This window comes from Pelobates fuscus, chromosome 3, assembly GCF_036172605.1.
Source record: "Pelobates fuscus isolate aPelFus1 chromosome 3, aPelFus1.pri, whole genome shotgun sequence".
NCBI classification, from domain to species: Eukaryota; Metazoa; Chordata; class Amphibia; order Anura; family Pelobatidae; genus Pelobates; species Pelobates fuscus.
Genome location: NC_086319.1, coordinates 327,416,772 through 327,433,585, shown reverse-complemented (window position 1 = coordinate 327,433,585; position 16,814 = coordinate 327,416,772). Strand labels below are relative to the sequence as shown.

At 42.1% G+C, this 16,814-nt stretch overlaps 1 protein-coding gene across 1 annotated transcript in view; it reads right to left on the bottom strand.

Moving 5' to 3' along the window:
- Positions 1-9,480: 9,480 nt before the first annotated feature.
- The window catches only part of SLC27A2 (solute carrier family 27 member 2), a 43,292-nt gene continuing 35,958 nt past the window's right edge, over positions 9,481-16,814 (bottom strand). The window contains exons 8-10 of the mRNA XM_063448998.1: positions 14,408-14,505; positions 11,312-11,442; positions 9,481-9,744 (exon numbers count right to left, since the gene is read on the bottom strand). Coding sequence (XP_063305068.1) covers positions 9,568-9,744; positions 11,312-11,442; positions 14,408-14,505 — 406 coding nt within the window. The 3' untranslated portion in view covers positions 9,481-9,567. The remainder of the gene's footprint in view (positions 9,745-11,311; positions 11,443-14,407; positions 14,506-16,814) is intronic.

Genomic DNA, 16,814 nt, shown 5'->3' with positions numbered 1-16,814 from the left:
TTTTGTTTTACAAGCTTAACTGAGCAGATATGTCATCAGAGTGAGATTAAATAAAATATAACAAAATAATGATGCTGGTTGCTTGATACTGCTAGGTCATCTATGCTAGTACAGGTATGATGTGTTAACTTGTTTTGTAGAATAACAGTGGTTGATTGCACAGTGGAGCAGCTGTGCCCCATTTTTAGTATTATGCAGTGTGTAGTTTAACGAAGCTTTTTAGAAACAGGCGTAAGTGATATGCTTTGTGTGGTATGTAGTTTAACAATGCCTTTTAGAAGCAAGCGCATATAATATGCACTATGTAGATTATAATGCAATCAGTCACATGCAAACTAAGGCAAAAAACAGTAGACAGGTCTGATCAATAACGTAAGGATACAAAGCTATAATAACAAAGTACTGTCCTGCGACTAACGTTGCTTAAAAGAAATAATAAAGATTGCCCTGTTCAATGCTAACTCTCATGTTAATTAACGTAGGTGCTTCTTAAGGCTTTAACCCCTTAAGGACACATGACATGTCTGACACGTCATGATTCCCTTTTATTTCAGAAGTTTGGTCCTTAAGGGGTTAAACAAATGCCTTCTCGGTTTTAATCTAATAATAATAATAATGATAAGTAAGTCATTAATGCCTCTGCCTCAATGCAAGACAAACATTAAACATGCTTAAGTGTACATTTGTTAACGGTTTTGGGGATACTTATATAGTGCGCTGGCTATGGGTTGCTCAAGGTGGGTGAGTGAAAGTGAGCATATACTGTTAGATATAGTACTAGCTGATGTAGCATGTCGAAAGCGGTAAGGCGCGTTAGCATACAAGCATTGGGTAAGTATTGCGTAGTAAGAGACATATAGAGAGTTCCAACTTTGTGTGTCTAGGCTCGGACCATGAGGGGCATAACGGGTCAGTCTCTGGAGGGTCAGCCCACACCTAGTCTGGGGGTAGCGGGTACATGTTGTGGGTTCTGTTGGCGAGTCTCCCCAGTTACTCCTCCGTGTCCTGCGTGTGTTTGTGTGCCTCCCAGTGCAGTCCAGATGAGGTACTCCCCTTGCCCTGGGACCTTGTTGGAGCCATGTCCACTTTCTCACTGACTCGCCACCATCTTGGGGCCGGGTCCTTCCCTTGTGCGGGGCTGCGTAAGGCTGTGTCGCTTGTGTAACCGTCGTATTCTTCGCAGGCGTGAGTGATGTTTAGGGGCTGCACCCCTTGTGGCTCGCTTCCCAGGTGGGCTAGCAGTGTTGTTGGAGGCAGGTACCATGGTAGCTTTGCCCGGTTGTGGCCTCTTTGGCTGCATCGCGGTGTTTCTCCGTTTTGGGACTGGAGCTTCAGCTGGTTGTCTGGATGTTAGTGGTTTGTCCCGGGAGTTAACCAGTGACAGTGCCGATGGCTGTCACCTGTTCTCCAGGCGTTTCCAGAATAGCTGGCAGAGGTCGTCGAATTTCCTCTGGAAGGCTTCCGCCCAGGCTCTGGAGGATAGTTGCTCACCGCGTTTCATGAGGCCGTCGGCCATCTTGGGCGGGCCTCGTGTCTCCCAGCTTTCGGGTACATGCTCTGTGTTCCATCGATGGTGAGTGCTCTCCCCACTGTGATAGACCGGTATGTCCCCCACCGGTCCATAGGGGGGGGAACGAGGGCCCTGGCGCAGGAGCTCGGGTTGTCGCAGCAGCGGGATCGGGAGAGCGGCCGTCTCTCCCGCGTCCGCCAGGCTTGTAGGCCCCATATGTTCGTCGGGTGAGTATCGCTTAGGTTGGTGCATGAGTGGTATCGTCTTATCCAGAGTGATGTCACCTCTCGTATTGGTCACCCTCTTTTTTCGATTTAGCGCCGTTTGGGCATAGAAAGTCACTATTAATCTCTGGGTATCGTAGGAGCTGTGAAGGATTGCTTCTTCCCAGCTCCGCGGTCAGGCCCCGCCCCCCACCATTACTATTTTTTGTGCATTTTGCAGACTGATTTTTGTAACCCACTACATTATAATCATGTGGCTGCAATGGTTATAAATCAGGAAAAAGAAAATTAAGATAAAACGGAAGCTATTCACAAAGAGTTTACAATCACTTTCTACAGACACACAGAGCATAAATTACGCACAGTGCAAATGTGCCGTGCCTCTGTGAGTCCCCTCCAAAGTTCTGACATCTCTGGGACCGCTGAATAGGATGCTGAGCTTGGAGGCATTTTCTGGAGGAGGTAATATGGTGGTGGTCGGGAGCCATGTGGGCATGCAGCATCAGTGCAATCCCAATAGGAAAGCATTGATTCAAGGGTCTAATACGCTCACGGCGATTGCCGCACATGCATATTAGGTCCTCCTGTTGGATGACATTGGGACATCGACGCTGGAGGTGGATGAGTCAACATAGAATTTTTAGTCCTTTATGTTCCACGAGGTGCAGCGAGGGGCAGGGGGGAACACAGAGGGTACTATAATGTTATGATTACAGATTTGTATTCCTAACACTATGGAATCCCTTTAACAAATCAGGCACATAATGTGTGGTCTTTAGTCATAAAAATGAGGGTATTTATAAAAAAAAAATACAGAATTATGGAGATTTGAGAATTGCTAAAGTTTTTTTTTTTTTAAATTCTTTATTTTGGTGCAATAGAGTTAACAAACAGTCCCGTGGTGCTACGACAGCAGGCACAGGCGGGATGGTGTAATCAAACAAGGTTACGACGGTATACAATTGCACATTTTGTTATGAGACAGGTTATAAAAGAATGGAAGTACGATACGAGTAAAAGAGTCATATCAGTAATCATGAGACATTTGCTATGATGAGTAAAACACAGATTATATAATTTGCCATTAAAATAATAACTTAATAACTGAATCGGGGACATAAGCTAAACATGAGGAGTTGCTGGCTCCACCTAGGGTCCAATGCACATTTTCAATCAGAATGATCCAAGAGATTCCTGCATAATGGTCATCAGGTCTAATGAATATAAAACTACAGAAGTAATGGAGGAGGGACATGTAAGCCAGCTACGCTCCCCTGATTGTTGTCCACCAGGGTTAAAGGCATGAACCTTACCTAGCACAGTACCAGCATGATCCTGAGCTGGCTTACTATAATGCAGCTCTATAGGGCGTATTATCTGGGTGCTTGGTTAACCCAGACGCCACCCCCCAGATAGCAAGTCTGAGGTAAGTGTTCAGTAAGCCTAATGTGTCTCGTGGGTAACATATTAAATTTAACATAAAATAACCTTAGGTAATCTAACATAGAGTAAAACCAATATTATAAAACGGTCACTACGGGGCAGATTCTTAGGATGCGATTAAATAAAGGTTAGACATAGAGAAAAAAAAAAGAAAATATTTACAAGACAATATGGCATATATATTATTGAGCAGAGATTGTGAGTAGAGTAGTGCCTGTCGGGCACATAGTTCTGGTGGTGAGTTCATACGGTAGTCCCGGTGTACCCATCTTGGGTGGTGGCTTAGCCGGGGCACAGTTAAAGCAGGGGTTCCTATGGGGGATCCATCCGCCCCATGAGCCGTGTGTCTCCGGTGGGCTTGGTTCCGCGTTTCCCTCTCGTGGTAAGGGTCATGGCCGTCCGGGCCTCTGCCGCTTGCTGCTCTGAGGGGGTCGGCCCCAGTATATTAAGTTTCTCTAAAAACCCTGTGTGGTCCTCGGAGGGCGACAGTGTGTGTATCGCTTCTCCTCTCGGCACCACCAATGTCCCCGACAACCCCCACCGGTACTTGATACCTTGGTCCCGTAAGATCCTGGTGATGTGAGCAAACTTGTTCAAGGAGCACTGCGAAGGGTAAGTCATCAAAAATCAATAACTTGGCGTTTGCAATTACTATATTTGACAGTTGTCTGGACCGTGCCATAATAGCCGTTTTTATTGAGGTGTCTCTTGTGACAACGATAATGTCCCGAGGTGCATCTGCGGGTTTAGGCGCCTTCCGGACCCTGAAGGCCGATACCAGTGGTGGCCGCTCGCTGCCTACCTGGACTCCAAGTGCTTGCAGGACTTCGTGGGCAAAGTTGAGCAGGGCTTCCTGGCCTACTGACTCTGGGGCACCGCGGATCCTGAAGTTCTTTCTTCGGTGCCTTGTCTCTAGAGAGGTCACTGCTCTCGATAGGTGTTGCACCTTTTGTGTGAGGGCTTTGACCCGGGAGTCGGTGTCGTCCAGCCTCTTTCATCTTTCCTCTTCTCCGGCTTCAATCACTCCCATGCGGCGGTTCAGGCCTCCTATCTCCTCTTGTACCCCAGCCAGGTCCGCCTTCCAGACCTCTCGCAAGTCCCGCAGGAGATTTTTTATGTCCCCTTTGGTTGATGGGGACCTGTCGGAGTCCGAATCAGCCCGCTGGTATACTTCGCTGTGTGTTCGGGGCGCTTGTGCTGTCTCGTCTTCCATCGACAGCTCGGAGTCGCTAGAGCCTCCGTAGGCGCCATATTTAGCCGGGCCTGCTGCGATGGCCTGTTGAAGGAGAGTCGGATGTCTGGGTGACTCTGTCCCTCCGCATGGGCCAGCTTTCTGTGTTTCTTCCCCATGACTCTTTGGGGGGTATTCCAAGAGCTGTAAATGTCTGGATTTAAGCCGTTTCGTGGTTCAAATGGTCGAATTTTTATCTCTTTTTTGTCTCTAGAGCGGGAGCTCTGTAAATGTGCGACCGTTCCGTAGCTCCGAGAATTGCTAAATTTAGCCCACAATAGAGCTGGAAAAATACAGTTGGAGAATTTTTGTTGTTCTGCTATTTTTTTCTAAAACTGATTTGTTGCATTTTACAATCAGTGCCTTTTATAAATAAATAAAAGTACAACCAAAACAACTGCAACAAAGCCCTTTTTATTTTGTAGTGAAATTGGTATTGCTTCATTTGTTAAGTGCAAATCTAAAATGTTTCTCATGTTCATCTTCCCAAGCATTGCTTTTCCCTAATGATTCTTCATAGCTTCTAAATATAGACCATGCCTTAATTTGTGACTTTTACACATGTACCTTTGTTTTGGTAAGACCTTGTCCCCATTGTAAGTCCTTGAATAAATTAATTCCTCTGGGAGCAGTTGAAACCCCTGAAGGATAAGCTGGCATTTTAGTATAAAACATGCACAGTAAGCATCGTAATACAAAGAGATTGGGATCATGATTGTATTTAGCTTCTTATTAAAGGATTTGGATTACACAGTTAGAACTGATATTACTCCGGCAGAAAAAAGTAAAAGAATAAAAATTATGTTGAACATATTAAGATTAGAGGTCTATAAATGTACAGTAAGTTTTGCTGAATTGCCAAATTAAGGCACAATTGGAGTTTAGAAACTCTGGGAAATGCTTGAATTAGAGATTTTGTGCGACTTGGCTACAGTAACATAATTTTGAGGATCAGTTGTGAAATCATCAGAACAAGCTGTTTAGAACATCTCTATGATATAGATAAATCAGATGCTTTGTTTAAGTAGTTGTAACCAGACAAGTTGGACACACAGGAACAGAGGGGTTGAGGGCCCTGCTCAATGAGCTTACATGCTAAAGGGAGTGGGGTAAAATGACACAAAAAGGTAAGGATAGTATTAGACTAGTGACAGTTGCAGAAGATGAATCAGTCAGGAGCTATTAACAGTTTAATTGATACGCTTTTATGAAGAAGTGGGTTTTTAATGATTTTTTGAAGGAGTGGGGACTGGGTGAGCATCTAACGGAGGAGGGAAGCGAGTTCCACAGGAACAGTGCAGCCCTCGAGAACTCTTGAAGGCGAACATCAGAGGTGGGAGTACGGACAGAAGATAGACGTAAGTCTTGAGCAGATCGTAAGGGCCTAGATGGGACATACTTGTGTATAAGGGAGGATAGATAGGTGGGAGCAGCATTATGTAGAGATTTGAAAGCAAGAACCAGAATTTTAAATTGAGTCCTTTATCTTACAAGAAGCCAATGTAGGGACTGACAGAAGGATGAGGCGTGGGTGGTGGGGGCGGACAGAAAGATGAGCCTCGCCGCCGCATTCATTATGGACTGTAACGGCGCAAGTTGGAAGCACGCAAGACCACTGAGAAGCGGATTACAGTAGTCAAGGCGAGAAAGGACAGTGGAATTGACCAGCACCTTAGTCGCATCTGGCGTTAAGTAGGGTCGGATGCGCGCAATGTTTTTAAAATAGAAGCGGCAGGATTTGGCGATAGACTGAACATGACACATGTTCAACCTTTTTAGAATGACCCGCACAGGAGAAGCCTGGAGAAGCTGAGACAATGCAGGTCCGCTGCAGGTCGAGCTCACTGGCAGCAAGTGCACATCTGATGCTGTCCCTCTGTGAGAGTGGCTTTTCACAGCCCTGCTTGGCTCAGTAGAGCTAACTGGATTCTCCTGCAAACCGAATCCAAAACCAAGGTGCTCGGTGGGATCCTGGTAAAATGTCTGATAAATTATGCTGGCAGGGCACAAGGGCATTCCTGGCACTATAACCACAACAGTAGGCTGTTGCATCATGAGTGATGACATATTAATGTCATTTTACTGTGTGGGAGGCATTCTTGCCAACAGACACAAATTTATCAGGATATTCCTAATTTTGTCTCCCTGTTTTATATTATGGATTTCTCTCCCCATCTTTAGTAATACTTTGGAAAAAGTGCAGTCCACATAAAGAACATGTACAAGAAGATGTGCTCACACAATGCGCTTCATACACGGCAATGCTGTCAGATACGTGTTGGGCTAAACTAGAGCAGGTATCCCAGGAAGAAGCAACGCAGTTTGTCATACTGATCTAGTGGAGCTGACACTCAACCTGTAGCTGCAAATTACACTTTACAGTCAGTAACATTTTCTGTATACATTGTGCTATCCAAATTCTTAGAACATAATTTGTTTAAATTTAGTCTTAAACATTAATAGCAACAAATAAGGAGTCCAGGCGAGTGGCCCTGAAGTAGTCCAGAAATATAATATCCAATATCCTTCCTCTGCAAGGGTACACTATGAATTGTGTGTTTCTGGTCCCATCATTTAGGGACGCAGTAGCAGTGGGAGCAACCGCCGCATCCACATTCGGTGGCAGTGTGGGGAGATGGAAGGCGTTTCTAAGTAAGAATATATTTTATTCTAACAGGGTTATTTACTCAGTTGAGAATTCAAAGTGAATTCCAAATTCAAGGACAGAGTAGCCGAAATGAAAGTGTACCTGAGAATTTTTTCAGTTCAACTATTTTGTCCTTGAATTTGAAATTAATTTTGAATTCTCATTTTAGTGAATAACCTCTTAACCCCTTAAGGACACACGACGTGTGTGACACGTCATGATTCCCTTTTATTCCAGAAGTTTGGTCCTTAAGGGGTTAAATATATTTCCCAGAGATTTCCGTGGTGCAAAATACATATTGAATGTATACCTCCCTGATTTGTGGGTGACACGCTGTTAATAGAGTGCCCCTTTGCACACAAAGTATAATATGTATATGACTAAAGACTCACTGAATCTGGGACCCTTTTAGGTGTATGAGAGTTTAAAAGCACTGCAGCATCCAGGCTAGAGGACATTCCGAGGTTCATTTTCTAAAATCCAGCTGATATATAATATAGGTAGAAATGGCTAATTTGGAAAGATTTTGTAACTCAGCTATAATCATACATTTGGCTATTATAACCTACATTTTGCAATGCGATTTCAATTCCCTACAATTTAGTGTCTCAAGAATAAACCCTTTTATATCCTTTCATATCCTTCTTGGCAACATTTTATAAAATTTCTTTTCACTATTCAACGTGCCAATAAACTGCTGCTGGCACTACAGAACCCATTAGTTTGAATTAATTATTAGATAATTTGGGAGGGGACAAGCGATCACCTGAAATACGAGTTAATAAAATGCATACAGGATTAGATTTCATAATTTTATAGTTTAGGTACCTAACGTAATATTTGGAGACAATCAAGACTGAAATCCACTTCCAGCCAACCAACCAATTTGTTTCAGAGGCAGTCTGGCAAGTTTCAACCAACGAGCAAGTCAATACAGGAACCAGGTCGGTGCATGGCTTTGTAAACACACTGGGTATCTCGTTATAGTATGGCAGTCTCTATGAACATATACCTAAAGGCACACAGAATAGGCCTACAAAAGATATATCAGATGTGACAATTTTATGCTGAAACCCTAGCAGTATCTAAAAATTGTGTACCACAATGTCCATGTGCTAGCCCTGTGTTACAGTCAACCTATTTTCAACACTTTTGTGTTTAATTACAGGGAGTGCTACCCAGATAATATAAAGCCTGTACACATAGGTTAAATCTCTGCACCCATGATTAATCTCTATTTTCTGTGTAGTCACGATATCGTTATAATATGTACTGCCTTTCTGAACTATATAGCCCATTATCTGAACAGGATTAACACAAGGTTTGTTAGATCTAATACTATGTGCCCTACCCTAGTAACAGGCACAAACGAAAATTAGAAAAAGAAAATTGCTTTTAGGCCCCAGACCTGCCAATTAATGGCAGCACTTATCAGAGCTGGGATTAATTAATTAATTAGACAAGATCCTAGCAACCTAAAACCTTACACACATTCACCGTTTCTACCATTAGCTTTCTGATAGTAAATGGCGATGATTGATCATATTTTTTAATGTTCTTCATTTGGCACACTAATGTTTGTGACCCTAGAATACGCATACCACTATCACATAAGCAACACGCTACCATCATTATAAGCAGAAAGCTGCAATTTATTTTTTACTGAGTGTTCTGGAAGCACCTGAAAGTTCTTTTACTGGGTCAGCTATCAAGTGGTGCAACAATATTCCAGCATCGTGTAAACATTACTGGCTGGCAGTCACAGCAGCCTGGCATGAACCTGGGAAGTTGTAAGGAGTTACTGACAATCAGCAACAATTAAATTATTTTTTTTAAAAGCTCAGCTGGCCACAGAGGCTGTAGTTGTACAATAAATTACAAAAGAAAGTCACTTTTGTGCCTTGATTTGTATGGGCCAGTAAAATGCTACAATTTGTGCATACCGCAAAAAGTAAAAAGCAAAATTGCTCTGTGGGTTGGAAAACCAGTGATCCGTGGCGCACACTGATGTAAATGCAATACATTTTTTAGAGATTTGCATCCTTCCTTTAGAATTACCTGTATTGTTTTTTACTGAGCATGTTTTCTAATAGATGAACCAGAAAAAGAAATGTCCTATGTATTTAGTTTTGCAGTGTCAGTGGATACATACATTGGTATCAGAATGAGCTGATTATTTATACAGCAATGCCAATAATATCCATATAGTGTAATATATGACAATAGTTGCTTTAAAAGAGCAGTACGGAGTATTGCAGGTCTATTACAACACATACAACCAGTGTTGTTTATTTTTGTTACTAAAGCAGCGGTCAGACCGTATAAATTGGTCCCTGTGGGGCATGAAATGATGCCCTCTGTGAATACGTGTTGTTACTATGAAACCCTTTTAAGAAAAGACAAACATGCATTAACATTCATTTCTTTTAATGTAAAATAAACTATCTACAAACACGACTAGCAATCCATTGCATATGATGGTAGTCAAGGTTTCTCTGAATAGGATCCAGTCTTATAATTTTATTTTTCTAGATTTGATTTCATCAAAAATAGTCTGAGTCATAGGAACATATTTCTTCTCTCTCTCGTCCAGGAAGTATAGGGGATCGGAAATTATAGATGGGTCAAATCCTTCCTTTACAAGCTCCACCTTGCGCTGTTTAAAAGTTCCTGTGGTTTCTAAAACATCCTAAAATGGATAAGATAGGAAGCGTGTTTAGCCAAATATGTGATTTGCATTAAAAATATACAAAGTTTGGACATTTGATAATAATAATAAGTGAAAAACAAAGTTGCTTGTACAGCAAAATATTTTCTTGTGTTCCCGTTTCTCACATAGGAAAATGTTCAGCCCTATCATTGGTGAAACATGGCTATTCATCTCATTATCCACAAACAGAAACTTAAAGGGTTTAATGTGCATTCTATGGAGCAGGCTTAGCCGGTTGCACCCACTTTACAATTATAGTACTGTATGCAAGATTGATCTGTTTCTAGATTAGTGGGTCCTGTAAGAAGCACTATCCAAACATTTACTTTTCTTAATTTTCTGATCTAACTCCCCTATGTGGCTTTACATTGGTTCTTTAATTTATAGCAGCAGTCATTCCACAATACAGGCCTTCTCCCCTAATGGTTGGCACCATGCTTGATTACAAATGATTGGTAAATTAGCATTAAAGGGACACTATAGTCACCCAGACCACTTCAGCTCAATGAAGTGGTCTGGGTGCCAGGTCCCTCTAGGGTTAACCCTTCAGATGCAAACATAGCAGTTTCAGAGAGGTAAGAGAGCCCGGCGGGGGAATAAGGTGAGTAACTGAAGGGGTTTAACCTTCAGCACCACGGGAGGGGGACCCTGAGGGTGGGGGCTCCCTCAGGGTACTATAGTGTCAGGAAAACCGATTTGTTTTCCTGACACTAATGGAAGAAAACAGTAAACACTGATAGCATGAGAGATCACTTGTCATTTCCTCCGTTTCATACCAAATCGTGTTGTGGGTCAATAAAGGAGATCTTCAACGGGACGCCAAGATTTTAAGTTCATTACAACAGGGCCGTTGTCATTTATCAGCTCTGTTGCCAATATACTAAATTTAATAACCTCCTGTTTTACATCCTCATTGTAACATCTTACAGAGCTGCACAATATGTTGGCACTCTATGAACGATGATGATAAGTGACAATTTCTTTAGGGGTGGGGAGACTAACAAAAAAAAGGATGGTTTCCCAAGACCCCATTACAATAAGGGAAGATTCAACAAGCGAAATTTCCTCTTACTTTACGCCACATGAGGTTGTGCATATTTTCACATTCTGCTGCAGCACTCAAAGGTTTAGTTATGATAATTATTATTATTATTATTTTTGGCATTTATATAACGCCAACTTGTTCTGCAGTGCTTTACAATGCTATAAAATGGAGGATATTTTACAATAAATGAAACAATTACAAAATGTTACAGGAACAATAGGTTGACGAGGACCCAGCTCAAACAAGCTTACTGTGTAGGTCAATGACAAGTGTAGGATAAAGCCTGTAAAAATTATTATTTTTTATTTTCTGTTTTTTTGGTTGGAGGAGGTGTTGGGAATGTAAATCGAGTCAGCGGTGACTCAAAGTGTGAAATATACAGGTGGTTTGAAGTACTTTATATTGGGGGGAGGAGGGCAGTGTTATTTCAGACAGATAGTGACAAAGTCTGGGCTTTATACTTACAAATCAATATTATACTTCCTTACAAATGCTACTCACCTGTATTCTGATAAATCGAGGCCTTGCATAGTTTGGCAGGAAGTCTCTGACATGTGCATATAATTTCCTCCCATCAAATTCATAGTATTCCCTCACCCGTATAGCGGCCATTCCTATTCGGCCTTCATGATCTATTAAAAAAAAGGAAATTAGGGAAACACAAGGTCAGTGAGTTTCACACAGAACAAACAGCCTGCCTATCCACAAATATCCTATGATTTTACAGCTATAATTTAATAAAATTGATGCACAAACTATGCTGTGTGACCATGAGAAATATACAGCTATAAACAATTTTTTTTCCCTGTCTGCTATATCAAGATAGCGTTGATAAAGCTATAATGCATTTTCAATGATAAATTTGTAGTAATTTCCTAAAGAATTAAATAATTTATTTAGCTCATTGGTTACCGGGGGGGGGGGGGGGGGGGGGCTGGGATGGGGGGCAGGGAGGCAATTGCCCCCCAGGCCGCTTAGTGGCGGATCCGGGGGGGAAGGGAACGGGACAATTGTCCCCCCAAGAGCCGATGCTCTCCCCTGCAGGTCCGGTGCTATCCAAGCACCGGCCCTGCTATGAGCCTTCACGGACCGGAGGGAAGATCAGAGATCTCCCCTCCGGCCCACAGGCACATTGCTGACAGCCAGCAGGGGAGGGCGAGAGGACCCGGGAGCTCAGCCTGCAGCTCCTCCGGGTCCTCCTCTGATGAGCACGGAGCGTTACCACGGTTACCACTGCAACGCTCCAAATCTCGCAAGAGTGAACTCTAGCCTGAGCTGCACTTCCCACTAGAACCGCCAGGGATCTCCACGAGGACCACCAGGGTTTGCGAAAGAACCCTCCTCCCTCAGAAAAGGTAAGAAGGGAGGGGGAGATAAAGATTATTCATTTTAATTTAAAAAAAAAAAAAAAACACACACACATATATATATATATATATGTATATATATATATATATTTTTAAATCTTCTTCTCTACCCCCCCACACACAAAAACTTTCACATTCACACACTGCCCCCCCCCCCACATATTTCCCACCCACACACTGTACCCCTATCACACACACTATACCCCACACAGTGGTGTATCCTGGTTTTGGGCTGCCCTAGGCATGACAAAACTCAGGCACCCCCTCCACCCCCGCCCCGCCTTCTAAATACACATACACACTTACTGACAGACACATATACACTCAGTGTCAGACACACACTTTTACTGACAGACACACATACACTAGCTAACAGACATACACACTCAATAACAGACATACACACTCACTAACAGACACACACAGTCACTAGCAGACACACACAGTCACTAACAGACACGCATACACTCTCACTAACAGACATGCATACTAACACACTCACTAACAGAGACAGACATGCATACACTCTCACTAAAATACATACATACACACTCACTAACAGACACACACACTAACACACTCACTAACAGACACACACACACACACACACACACACTCACTAACAGACACACTCACTAACAGACACCCACACATTCACTAACAGACACACACACACACTCACTAACAGACATACACACCAACAGACACACACACACTTGCTAACAGACACACAGACACCCACACACACACACTAACACACACACACACTCACTAACAGACACACACACTAACAGACACACACACTAACAGACACCCACACACTCATTAACAGACACAAACACACTCACTAACAGACACACACACTTTTTTAAAATTCAATCCCCCCAGCCTCCCTACCTCTAGGAATGCTGGGGTGAATGATCACTTTCCCTGGGGTCCAGTGGGGCTGCTGGGTGGCCGACCGACGCCGCATAGTGATGCCGGGGCCGGAGTGACATCATATTCCAATCCGGCATCACTGTGGTGCGCGCGAGGGAGCTGAACAGGAAGATTGGTGTTCCCTTTGTTGCCTGCCCGGAAAGTTCCATCACTGCCAGCCTGGGGGGCCCCCTAGGTGGCCACCCAGCCAGCTCCTGGGCCCCCCAGGACAAGAGGCTGGCAAGGCATTTGCCAGAGTGATTGGGGGGTGGCTTTTTTACCGCCCCCCCCCCAGAAAGTGCCGCCCAATGCAAATGCCTTGTTTGCCTCAGGGTAAACACACCCCTGACCCCACACACACACTGTACCCCTCACACAATGTACCCCACAAACACTGTACCCCATACACACACACTGTACCCCCCACACACTTATACTGTACCCCCCACACACTGTACCCCTCACACACTGTACCCCTCACACACTCATACTGTATCCCCCACACACTATACACACAGTGACTTAAGCTGAGGGCTGTCCCCTGGTTGCAGGTCAAACAGTTTGAGAGGAGTAAGCAAAACTGGAGGATCTTTAAGGCATCTGCAGCCTTGCCCCCTGCAGCCATCTGCATCTGCAGCCTTGCCCCATGCTCGGCTATTGCTAATCTGCTTAATCAGTTTTTCTTCTGCATTAGAAATATTAATTTTATCCATATTAAAGTCATTGATTGGCTTAACACATAAGATAACTTGCCAGTCCAAATATGGATTAAACTGAAATTGTTAATGCAGAAGTGGGACAGTCAATATATATTTAATTTGTGCCTTCAGCCAGCTGAAAGAAAAGTAAAAATTATGTTGACACAGATTTGCCAAACAAAATTTGTGGAACTAGGGCGATGGAAAGAGAGAAAGAATTGCTTTGTTGAGTTATATATATATATATATATATATATATACACACATTTTTTAAAGACAGAGGAGGTACATGATTTCATAAATGCTGTGAGAATCCCAACTTGATTGTATAAAAACTGTATGATTATATACTTATGTAATAATTATTTAGTCACAGAATTCCACTGTCCAAATAGACACGTCCTTAAATCCTCATTGATTTCCCTTAACCTTTGACGTGGCATATAAATAGTAACATATTCTCTACATTTGAAAGAATACTTGAAATGTCCAAGCACTTTTTGAAGACCAAAAGAAAAATAATGCACTCCATTTTAGAACTGCGGTACCAAACAACACAACAAACATGGCCATACAAAAAAATAACTTTAATCAAGTAATTAAACTTTTCTTACTTGAAACAGGTACACCGTAAACATTAACTTCTTCAATGAAAGTGACCAGGCCCAGAATATCAGCAACTTCTGTGGTGGCTACATTCTCACCCTTCCACCTAAAAATGAGAATACATTTATATTTGGGAACTTTATGCTTATCTGAATCTCTAGTGTGCAGAAGGTCTTGGTATATCACGAAAGGTGTTCATATTGCTACATGCTGTATTAGAGTATAATAGTATTTCCATATATATAGGAGTATTGTATAACAGAGGAGGACAAAGGTTTATTCCCAAATGCTATAAAACTACATATTCAGTGATGCTTTGCCAATTGAGGACCAACCTTTGACCACCGTATCCGAAGAAAAATTGGAACCAGCAAAAGTGGTCTTTTTGGTGATGCATTATAGTGGCTTTGTGAGAAGTGCAGTTGCTCCCAGTTATATTAAAAGTGTTTTATTGTAGTATGTAATAAAGTGTATATCTGAAATTAGCCAATGGTCTAAAACTTTGTTTGTGTTTCTCCCCCTTATGCTTTCTTCAAAGTGGATTTTAAGGGAAGTGTTATTCTATGTGGTAGTGAGGTGGAACCTCTCTCCTTAACTTATGCAGTTTACTGAGCTGTGTGCTATAAAGTGAAAATTTTGATTTAAGTACATTTTCTTTTTCAGGGTCAAACTCACTTTTGATGGCTTTGTTTGTGTGAGGGTGGAGAGCCATATACACTTGAGTTTTGTTAGCAGTTTTTTTTTTTACTCTAGTGCCTTAATCACACAAATTATTTGGTCTGGTGAAAAAAAATGGAAGTTTATTTCTCCAATTCCTTTGTAGCTGTGATGGCTAATCTTGCGCTCTTTTTGTTGTGGACTTCAGTTCTCATTACAATGAATGAGCCATGTGGCATGAGACTGTGATTAACAACAGGAGATTGTAGCCTCAACATTTACAAAACAAAACGGCTTGCCCTCATTGTTACTGAATGTTTTTTTTACAATATACTTTCTCAAAATAAATTTTCTCATATTTATTAATTAGAACCAAACGCGCTGAACACAAATATTTGTGTCCAGGCATGTTACATTTTATAGAAAAAAAAATAGGAGAGGAACAGCGCTACAGTACTGATCACAGGGGAGAATAGAGCTGCACACCTGAGGGGAAGGGTAACCCTCAAACCCTTCAAAGAATGGAGAGAACAAGATACAACAAATACAGGGTGCACTAAGTAGGACAATGAGAGATAATAAACAAAAATAATTTAAAGAGTCTCTTAAAGTACAGCGAAGACCTGGAGTGTATATTCTTCAGTCCTTGCTTTGAATCCTCAGTAGTAAATATGAAATACAAAAGCAAAAATAGAGACCAATAGTGCAAAACCATTTTAGGAAAGCTGGATCACGAACAACATAGAAGTAGAGAAGTGCCAACTCACAATTTAAAGAGCTATGCCCAGCTCTAGGTAAAGCAGCATACAGTGGTATTTAATACTCCCCACATGTAGGATATAACATTTTAAAGATCCAGTACTACAATAGAAATCCCTGGTGGGGATTATTCCACCTACGCCTGGTTCATAGAGCAGTGTGGCTGCTCTGAACACTGTAAGTACGTTTCATTTTACCTTTTACTGCTATTTTTTATACGGTAAACACTATGAGCCCTCTCTTGTGATTTTATTTTCATAAGACCGGCACTGCAAGCATCGCTAGAAGGATATCCTACATGTGGGGAGTTTAAATACCACTGTATGCTGTTTTACTCAGAGCTGGTTATAGCTCTCCCAATTGTAAGTTGGCACTCTTAGGACCTCAGTGTTGTCTGTAGTTGCAGTTAACCTATGTTATTGCACCATTGGGTTTTTCCCCCTTTTATGTATTTTATATGCTGACGCTTATCTGGAATGCTGTAAGAAGTCTTGAGGATACACCTCCAAGTGTCCAGTTATATCCTACATGTGGGGAGTATTTTTTTTTTTTTTGAATTCTTTATTTTTGTTGTGCGTAAGCTTATAACATTCGCATGTGAGGTACCCCAAAGGCAATCCTCCAGCACATTTAAACAGTTATACACAGAGGTACATGTTAGATCAAGCACATTTTTTGGTTAGGCTATTAACAGTATGGATTTACGCTTCTAAGGTATTGTCATAATAAAACATAAACTTGTTAACGAGAGAACGTTGACTTTAAGGTAAGTTGCTTTGTACGCAGGTTTGGTTAGTGCGTGTGGTAGTCTAGTATCGATTTATGTAATGCATGTATTCAATGCTATGTAAGAAAGCAGGCTAGTGTGGTTACGCTCTGCATTGGTCATATTTAGTGGAGGCATATAGGCGTCTCTCCTAGGTTTGTCAGGTGTTTGTACCCTAGTATTGTTAAGTGGGACTATACTTAGGTATCTGCGCGTTATATACATGCTAAACC